Raw genomic sequence first — 9555 nt, forward strand, 5'->3', positions numbered from 1 at the left:
CTCTGAGTCGGGACTGACCCTGGACGTCACTGCAAACCCTGGCTGGGACACCCACGCTTCGCCTCCCGCCTCACCAGATCCTGCTCCGCTCTCCATGTTTTGTTTGGAGTTTCTTTAAAAATCCTGGGGCCGGGAGTGTGGTTGACCCCAGCGGGCAGGCGCGGTTTGGGTGAAGCACCTTCTGCCGCCAGGGAGAAGTCCTTCCCGGGGGCTGAGCACGGAGGGGGGCTGACGCCGGGTAGCCTGGGGCCCCGGCGGCCTGGCCTGGCTCTCCCTCCACTGCCAGCGGGTGTGAAGGGAGTCTCTGGACACGGGGTGAGGGCTAGGGCGGTCCTTTCTGCTCCTGGCTCAGTGACCGCTGTGGAGCACGGGTCGCTGGGGCACTGGGAGAGGAGGGCAGGGAGGGTGGTGGGTGGAGCAGCCACGGAGCGGGGGACTGCCCACTGTACCCCAGGAGGCTCCCAAGAAACCATTTCAGCCGACAGCACCACCTGAATGGATGGCAGTTCCAGGTAACTTGGACCCCTCCCCTTCCTTTCCTTAGACTGCAGAGTTGGAGAGAGAAATGGAGAGTCGAAATCAAAGTGGAGTGAGTGTGGCTAAAAGCTAACTGTGTGATTTCCCGCTTCGGTAAAGATCAGTCCTGCTTGCTTGCTTGCTTGCTAATGGCTATCTTGTGAAACTGTGGGGCTGGCCTTGTGGTGTAGCAGGCAAAGCTGCTGTCTGCAGTGCTGGCATCCCATATGGGCACCGGTTCAAGTCCCGGCTGCTCCACTTCCGATCCAGCTCTCTGCTATGGCCTGAGAAAGCAGTAGAAGATGGCCCAAGTCCTTGGGCCCCTGCACCCATGTGGGAGACCTGGAAGAAGCTCCTGGTTTCGGATCAGCGCAGCTCCGGTCATTACAGCCAACTGGGGAGTGAACCAGTGGATGGAAGACCTCTCTCTCTCTCTCTCTCTCTCTCTCTGTAACTCTGACTTTCAAATAAATGAATATATCTTAGAGAGAGAGAGAGAGAGAGAAACTGTGTGGGGCAAATTCCAGGGACTGATGTGTGGGGCCAATTCCAATTCTCCCAACCCAGTGTTCTGCCCAAGATTAGAGAAATGTGCCGCACCACGTTTATCTTACAACGCCATCCTGGGCCTGGTGACTGCATGACAAGAAGTTTCAAAATTGTGAGCCCGAGTGGACAGAATTCCATAAATGCTGTGTGACTCGCCACTGGGGGCCGCACTCTGGTAGGGGGTGTCGGTCCCGACCAGTTGCCTCGCCTCTCAAATAAAATTTTAGTGTGTGACTGTCACTGGCCTCTGTAACAGAATGTTAGAGAGGGAGAGGAGGAGGGGGAGGGGGAGGGGAGGGGAGGGAGAGGGGAGGGGGAGAGGGAGAGGTGGGGAGGGGGAGGGGTGTTGTTGGCGCCAAAAGGCAGCGTGACCTGGGTGGGCTGCGCCCTCCCTCCCTAGAAGGGTGCTCAGCAGGACTCCCCCAGCCACGCCCCTGGGGGCGCACTTTGCTGATGCTTGCTTGCACCCAGCACGCCTCTCCTCTGATGGCGGCGCTGTCACATCACGGCAACGCAGGGGAGTCCGTGTCCCGGGTGCCGAGGTAGATTTTGAATTCTGGGTCCCTTCCCGTCAGTTGGCTCAGTTTTACCCACCCCAGGGATCAGCGTGACTCCTGTCCCACCCGCGCCCAGGCCCACTGTGGAAAAGAAAGGCGTCCGCACATTTGCAAGTGCGTGTTTAGCAATGTGGACTTCGTGATGCACTCACACTGAGTCGTGGGCGAGTCTGTGTTTCAGCGCATTGATCGGGACTCAAGACCAATGAAAACAAGTGGTTCGTTACTGAACCGAAGACGATTCTGAGAGGACTGCGCACACTCCTACTATCGGGTGAAATACCAGGGCATGCTTTCAAGGAGACAGGACTGAACCCTGATTTTTCAGAAACGTCTCATTCCCACCCTGAGCGCATCGCTCCAGTCCCGTCTGGGGCGCCTGCGCACAGCGGGGGAGGGCTGTCTCCGTGGTGTCCGTGGTGTCCGTGGTCTCCGTTCCCTGATGCAGAACTTTTTTCGTGAGGCTCCAGGGAGGGCTCCTGCCCTATTCAGAGACCCTGGATCCGGGAGAAATTGAATGGAGCAGGAAGTGAGGTGGCTGGGAGGGTGGAACAGAGAGAGCGCTGGGCTCGGTTAGGATGACAGTGACAGTGGGGATGAGGATGAGGATGAGGCTGGCTAGGAGAGGAGGGACTCAGGGAGGGGCGGGAAGGAAAGGGCGGGGGAGGGGCGGCACCTGGAGGATGCTCTGCAGCTCCCTCTGCTGGAGCTGGCATTGCATGTCCAGCCCGAGGCTGGGCTGGAATGGATTACTCTGGTTGTCCACAAAGGTGTTCCAGCAGAATTGAATCTCTAGAACAGGGCAGGAGAGGTGACGTCAGCTCCTGGCCGGGGGGAGGAGAGGCAGCTCGGGGGCTGACCCAGGAGCAGGCTGTCCCCGTCAGCACCTCAGTGTCGAGTTCCATCCCCGGGTGCCTCGGCTCCTTCACCAAACCCTCTCTGTGGACTGGAGTCAGAGTTCTCTTTCCTCCCCCTCCCCACGAATCCTGCCCAGGCTGTGGGAGCCGCTCCCTGGGCCCCTTCACTCCGCCCTTCTCACCTGCGGGGGTCATGATGGCTATCTGCGCCCCGGCCCTCTGCAGGTCTTGCAGCCCCGCTTTGTAATCTGTGCGCCAGGTGTAGATGCGGGCGGCAAAGATGCGCAGGCTCACGTGAGCGTTCCGCCTCAGGAACTCAGCCACGGCCTGCGCGCAGAGGAAGCACGGGCTCCAGGAGATGAACCAGGTGACCCTGTAGTGCTGGGCGGGGTCCAGCCGCCAGGCAGGGACCAGGTCCAGGAAACACAGCTCCGCATGGCGGCGGAGTGACGGGTCTGGATAACTAGGCTGCGTATGAAAGAGGGGAGAGAGGGGCCAGCAGCCTGTGATGCCGGCGTCCCATACGGGCACCGGTTCGAGTCCCGGCTGCTCCACTTCCAGCTCCCTGCTAATGTTCTTGGGAAAGCTGCAGACGATGGCCCACGTGCTTGGCCAGCGAGGCTTCCAGCACAGAACTGGAGGGTTACAAAGATCTCAAGAGTCAAGAAGAATGATTTTTCAATGCTTATTTAAATTACCAAAATCAATGCAAAAATTCTAAGATTGAAAATTACAAAAAAAAAGCAACCATTTAAATAGGAATGGGCAGTGTGGTTGGGCAGTCATGGGGCCTGGGACCCTTGGCCAGGACATCTCAAGCAGCATGAGGGTCCTTGCAGAGCCCTGCCTGGCCCGTGGTGACCAGAGGAGCACCCACACCTGGACCGCAGCCAATCAGAAGTCGACCTCCCAGCCGGGGGCTGTCCCGGGTCAGGGGTCCTTTAGCCTGGTCAGTGCCTGCTCCTCCGCCAGTGACCCCAGACCTCCTGGGATGGTGGTGCTTTTTGCCCCAGGAAGACTCTTGCAAAGGCTCTCTGTGGGGTCACGTGTCCCTGGGCCCCCCAGCAGAGCCATTCTGCAGGGTTTTTTGGGGACTTGCAGCCCTGGGGGAGCCATGGCACCACTCCGGAGTTGGTGGATCTGCCCCCCGCCTGGCCCTTGTGCAACCGCCTGTCTGTCCTGCCCTGACCCCTCCTCAGAGGTACAGCAGGAAGGGAGTGGCCAAGGCACTGGACCTGTGGGGCCAGGCCTGCAGTATGTGGCTTGTTTCTGACTTGTGCCACCCCTCAGAGCCCAGCTGCCGACTCTGAAGGTGGCAGGAACTGTGGGGTTCAGTTCACAGGTGCAGCCCGGAACCGTCTACCTGCAATGCCCCTGGATCGGGGCGGGCCCTGCGGCCTGCAGCTGGGCTGGGACAATTACCTTGTTGCGCAGGAAGCCCTGGTGCTGGGAGCTCCCATCCAGCAGCTGCACCTCGTAGCACAGGTAGGTCTCATTCAGCCCACGGCCCCCATCTTCATTTGCAAAGTGATCCATGAATGTGCCTTGATCCAGCAGGGGTCTGCGGACAATGGTGGAAGAAATGCAAAGACAAGCCCCCCAGGACGACACCTCATGCCTTGCCCCGCACCCCTCGCCTCTGCTCCGGGCTTCCCGAGGCACGTGTCAGGGGAGGGGCTTCCACTCGCTCGCCGGAGCCACCCAGCTTCTCTCTCTGGCCCTCTGGGGACCCCCTGGAGCACCCTCAGGGCCTCACCAGGGTCCCCGCGCTGCTCCCGGCCCTGGCTGCCCCCCAGCGCCTGCAGGAGGTGGCCCCTCTGAGGCCGACCTTCCTGCTGCAGGGTGAGCCTGTGCCGCCCTGGGCACGCAGCAGACGTCCTGAGTGGGTTCCCGGGGGAGAGAATGCCAGGAGCTTTTCTTCTCCTGACACTCCTCGGATTTGCAAACTCAGCTGTGCTGGGGGGGAGAATCCGCACCGCTCCCTCACCCCTCCCCCAGCCCTGTCCGGGAAGGGATGTCCCAGTTCTCTGTCCCTCGACTGTACCCTCACCGGTGTCGGTGTCTCTCATTCTCTCACCCACACAGTCTCGGCTCCCATCTTTGTAAGTCCAGGACTCGGCGGCCCTCTGCTTCCTCCCCTCCCACCCCCGCCACCTGCAGTTTTACTGTGCGAGGGAGGGAAGCACCACTCCCCCGTCGGAATCCGAAGCTCAGCGAGTGTTTGTCTCTGCACAGTCACCTTTGACAGGGCTGCTCGTGCGGTGATCTGACGCATGGGCTGGCTTTGTGGTACAGCGGTTAAGCCCCCTTCTGCAGCGCCGGCATCCCCTATGGGTGCAGGTTCGAGCCCTGGCTGCTCCACTTCTCACCCAGCTCCCTGCTAATGCACCTTGGAAAGCAGTGGAAGATGGCCCAGGTGCTTGGGCCCCTGCACCCATGTGGGAGACCCAAACAGAGTTCTAGGCTCCTGGCTTTTGGGGATGATTCAGTGGATGGAAGATTACCCCCCCATCTCCCCTCCCTCCCCCCTCTCTTCTCCCTCCCTTTCTCCCTCTCTTCTTCTCTCCCTGTCTCTCTCTAAGTCCACCTTTCAAATAAAACAAATCTATCTTTTAAAGTCTTCCTGTGTCAAGTTCAAGCGGCTTCCCCTTTGCGATGTTCTGCAGCCAGGCCCACACAGGCCCCGGCACCTGCATCCCACGGGCAGCTCATCAGAAGGGCCCCTGCTTGTCTCCTCCTAGACACTCCTTGACCCTGTTTGGAAGTGAAAGGGGCAGATGGGGGGTATCAGAGTGGGTTTTAGGGGGAGGGGACCAAGGGCAGTCCTGAGGCTGCACCGGGGGACAAAACCTTTGCTCCATTCAAAGGAGGGGCCACATTGTCTGCCCTTGACCTCCGAGCCGCCCTTGCTTGTGATTGTCCCCTCAGGCTGTGGTCCATGGAGGTGGCCAGGTCCCCAAAGAGAACTGGAAAAGCTGCTGTGGAAAGGAGTGGAGACCCACCGCAGCCACAGCTGACGGGCGACCCCCAGCCCTCCCGTCTCTCTTGGACCCGCTGCCCTCGAGCCTCACCGCGTGGTGTCCCACTGAAGGCGCCACTCCTCCTAGAGCCCTGGGCAGCCCCTGGCCCCGCGTGGGTCGCCCCCCAGGTCAGCTGTCGTCTGGACCTTCCCTTAGTTTGCCGGCTGTGCAGGGGCCAGGGTTTCCTGGAGCCTGGCACGCCCTCCCTCTGAGCCGGCCCCCTGTTCTGCTGGCGCATCCCCCGAAGCACGGGAAGGGGGCGGGAGGAGTCCCCGGGCTGCGCATCCCCCGTGGCTCGTGGTTAGTCCCTGGGCTGGGCTGCGTGTCCCAGCGGCTCTGTGTCGTGCACCTGCACTTCCTGCTCCGGCTGTGGACGCGTAGGCTGGGGCCCTCGCGCCACTGCCCCGCGGGTACCGAGCACTGCAGTCACCCCCTCATGGGAGGCCGCCTGCCTTCCCCAGGGCTGCTCGGAGAGCGGCTGATGCCTCCTGTGCCGCCTTCCTGCGTCTTGAGCTGCAGCGGTGGGGAACCCGCAAAGCCGCCTGCTTAGGAGACTGCGCCAGCCCGGGTGTCCCCAGCCTCCTGGTTGGTCCACGGTCCTTCCTCACTTCCTCACCTCCGTTCTGGAAAGAAAGCCTCTTTTCCGGAAGTCCTTTGACTATGGCGTTGGACACCTGTCTGCCCCAGGTGTTCAGCCGTATTTGTGATAGAGAGGGGCGCTCTTTGTACCTGTGCAGTGTGTAGGAGACGCCCAGCCTGCGCCCCTCCTCCTGCCTTCCTTGTGAGGGTCCACGTGGGCATCCGCGGGGCTCTGAGCAGCAGCCCTGAGCCCCATACCCGCTGCCTCCTGCCCCACTCCGTGCCGAGGTGCCCCCCACCCCCACCCAGCCCTCCCTTGTCTTCCCGAAAAGCTCTTCCAGTCAACACGCATGTGCTTTGGCAGAGCTGAGAAAGATCCAGAAACCACGCTGTCCATCTCCCAGAGGTCTCAGGCCCGAGCCTCCCGGGCCAGCCCTGGGCTGCGGGAACATGGAGCCGTGTATCCTGCCTGGCCCAGGGCCCGAGTGACTGACGCACAGACACACAGCGGGTCCTTACCCCAAGCTCAGTGTCAAGTGTACCGGGACGAGCAAGGCACAGGTGGGGAATGCCAGCCCATCGACCACAGGAGGCTTGCAAAATCATCCGGTCTGGCCTTCCCTGGGCAGCTACAGACAAGACTCAAAATCCGATCAATCTATAGCAGGCTAATGGTGCACGGCCCGCAGCGATGTCATAAATCTCTAAATGGTCCTTGGCAGAAAACATGCCCCCACCCTGCCTAGAGGGCAGCAATGGAAAGGGCAGGGTTGGGTGAGCCCGGGGCAGCGAGGAATGCGTGCGTCGTCCTGACCGCGTCCCCCCATGACCACGGACAGCCAGCAAGGAGCAGGACCCGTGACCTGGCTGCGGAGGTCAGGCCCAGAGAGAGGGAGTCAGGACTACCGGAGAGTCCCCGTGGCCCCAGCAGCAGTGCCTGGAGGGAGTGGCTGAGTCCCTGGGGTAGGCTCAGGGGCAGAGGAGCCACACGGGGCCGGCGGTACCTGGGCTCCGGGGCCGCGTTGTCCTCCATGTCGCTTCCTGGCTCCTATCACTGTCGCAGCCTGCGGTGGCTCCTCTTGCAAGCTCTTGGGCCCCGGAGCCTTATATGTCATCGGAGGGACCTGGAAGTTTCTGGGTTGGCTGTGCTGTACCCCACCCCTTCCACGGTTCAGGCCGCACAGGCCACTGGCAGAGACGGAAGTTCTCAGCTGTGTTCCCGGGGCTGGCCCTGGTGCTGATGCCTCTGCCCTGGTGACAGCTCCAGCTGGAGCCCTGCCCACAGGTTCAGGGAACAGGTGAAGCAGAGTAGACAGGTGTTCTCACCCTGACAGAGCCCCACCCAAGACTCAGTCCACGTCAGCAGGCTCCAGGGCAGCCCGGCCCTCGACTCTCACAGCAGGCAGGCAGCACGGGGCGGCCCTGTGTGGGCAGCTGCAGCGTGGGGGGAGCCTGAGGCCTGAGACGCAGCTGCCAGGCCTCTGTCCTGGGCTCTGGGGGGAAGAAGGGCACCCGGGTGGGCTGAGCCCTGCCTCCAGTCAGTCCTCCCAAGGACCAAGACCAGAGAGGAGAGTTTGAGCCCATTACTCAGAGGAGAAAACAAAGGCAGGAGAGGTCATATGACCGACCACCCAGGCGGCCCAGCAAGCGGCCTCAGGGACGTGCGGCCACTGGGTGATGTTTCTCTTCCAGCCCCAGCTCTGGCGACAGATGTAGTCCACGGCCCCTCCCTGGCCCTCCTGCCTGCACACCTGCCTTCTGGAAGATTCTGCCACGTGAGCCCCAGGGGGCTGCCCCTCTATCTTTCTGGCTCCTTTTAGGCCACGTCTGTCCCACCCAGAGGAAGCCCATGTCTTAGGGACAGTCTTGTCCCAGCCGCCTGAACTGAGTGTCTGGCTCCGTGCCTGCCCAGGCCGGCCAGTGTGTGCTTTAAGGACAGAAGCTCAGCCCGGCGTCCCCGGCCTCGGGGGCCCTCAGCTGTCCCCAGACCTCGTCCCCTCTGGTGCTGAGGACCTTTCTCTGTTGCGCCGTGCATGGTTTCCTGGGTGGTGGTGTCCTGGGGGCATGCGTAGATCTGACTCCCGGCTGCCCTTCCTGGTCCACACTCACGCATTGCACACGGGGGTCCCGGGACAAAGGCCACAGCTCGCCCCCCACCCCCACCCACCTCCCACAGGCCTGCCCTTCCCTGAGCAGCCCACCTCGGTGTCAGGACACAAAGCCTCCAGCAGGGGGAGGGGGAGTCTGGGTTCCTCGTGCCCTGTGGGACCCTCAGGGTCTCCAGCTGCCTCCCCCCTGGCCTCAGTCTTCACCCCAGGCCCCCAACCGAGTGCACCTGGGGCTCTGGGAGCAGCTACCACCCCCAGGCTTGGGCTGCAGGCCATGGGACCTGCATGGGTGCCGTGGGACCTGCATGGGTGCTGGTGGGATGATACATTGTTTCTGAACTGGGTGATTCATTGATGGACAGAATTCCCCTCTTTGTAATAGTAAAGTCACTATTTGCCTTGGTTAATAACCGTGTCCCAGACATAGTCCTCGGAACGGGACCTTCGCCTATCATTTAACTGCCCCATCTGCGCCCACGGCCGCTCACTGTCGCTGCCGCTGTTCGCCAAGGCCGAGGTCCCTGGGCAAGGAGGGGCAGTTCTGTCTTTCCAGCTCCACGGAATCCACATGTAGACTGTTCACGGGACAACCAACGTAGCTGCCAAGATGCGGGAGACACAGGTTGGGGGTGGGAGGAGGAGCCTGACGGGGATGGGGCAGCATCAGCAGACAGTGACCGTGTGTCTGGGGACAGAGAAGAGAGGGTGGCCGGCCAAGGCTGGGGACACCCAGGAGGGGCCTCAGAGAGGGAGAGGGACAAGCAGGGTCTCAGAAGGAAGACATCGGGAGTCCCCATAAGCCCCTGTCCTGGTCCACACCCTCTGCTGCCCCATTAGAAGGGTATGCAGGTCTTTCTCCCCGGGATGAGACGTGAGGTCTGGAGGTAGGCAGCTATCTGAGAGCCATGAGGGACCAGCAGCAGAGGTGCACCAGGGACAGGCAGCAGGCCTGGGTCCTGACAGCTTTGCTGGGTACAAAAGACGCTCTGGGCAGCAGAATCGGCCGTAAGCAAAGTGACCCCGGGAGCCTGCGGGAGAGCGCTCGCCCAGCGAGGAGCACACAGCCGCACCTGTGGCCAGCGCCACTGGTCAGGAGCTCACACTCCCCCAGAACCAGGCTCCCCCATCCCAGCCCAGCTCGTACAGCACCCCCAGCTCAGTGTGCAGACCCGAGCGCCCACCCTGAGTGTGCACAGCATAGGGAGCTCCTCACAGACGCAAGGCCTCGGTGTCCACCCCCAGGAGGGACGCCCCGGCTCCTGCTGGCTCCGAGCTCAGGGTGACCCCCCGGGACAAGTCGGGGTGGCAGAGGCGAGGAGCAGACGTGGCCTCTGGTCCTTCCTCCAAGGGCTTTGGGGAGGGGGTCTGT

The 9555-nt window shown here is 61.9% G+C and overlaps 1 protein-coding gene across 2 annotated transcripts; it reads right to left on the minus strand.

Annotated features, from left to right (window-relative positions):
* Window positions 1–1725: 1725 nt before the first annotated feature.
* Window positions 1726–7313, minus strand: LOC103348387 (DNA dC->dU-editing enzyme APOBEC-3A). Of its 2 annotated transcripts, none has more exons than XM_051845892.2 (5): window positions 7083–7313; window positions 3902–4040; window positions 2662–2806; window positions 2299–2414; window positions 1726–2119 (listed from the first exon to the last, which is right to left on the minus strand). In XM_051845892.2, the coding sequence occupies exons 1-5, from the start codon at window positions 7109–7111 to the stop codon at window positions 2111–2113; spliced, it is 438 nt and encodes a 145-aa protein (XP_051701852.2). In that variant the 5' UTR covers window positions 7112–7313; the 3' UTR covers window positions 1726–2110. The 2 variants fall into 2 exon arrangements, with proteins under 2 accessions (XP_051701852.2, XP_008255250.3); XM_008257028.4 differs by having other exon boundaries at window positions 2662–2947; window positions 7083–7301.
* Window positions 7314–9555: the final 2242 nt, after the last annotated feature.

Source organism: Oryctolagus cuniculus, chromosome 11 (assembly GCF_964237555.1).
Source record: "Oryctolagus cuniculus chromosome 11, mOryCun1.1, whole genome shotgun sequence".
Classification (NCBI taxonomy): Eukaryota; Metazoa; Chordata; class Mammalia; order Lagomorpha; family Leporidae; genus Oryctolagus; species Oryctolagus cuniculus.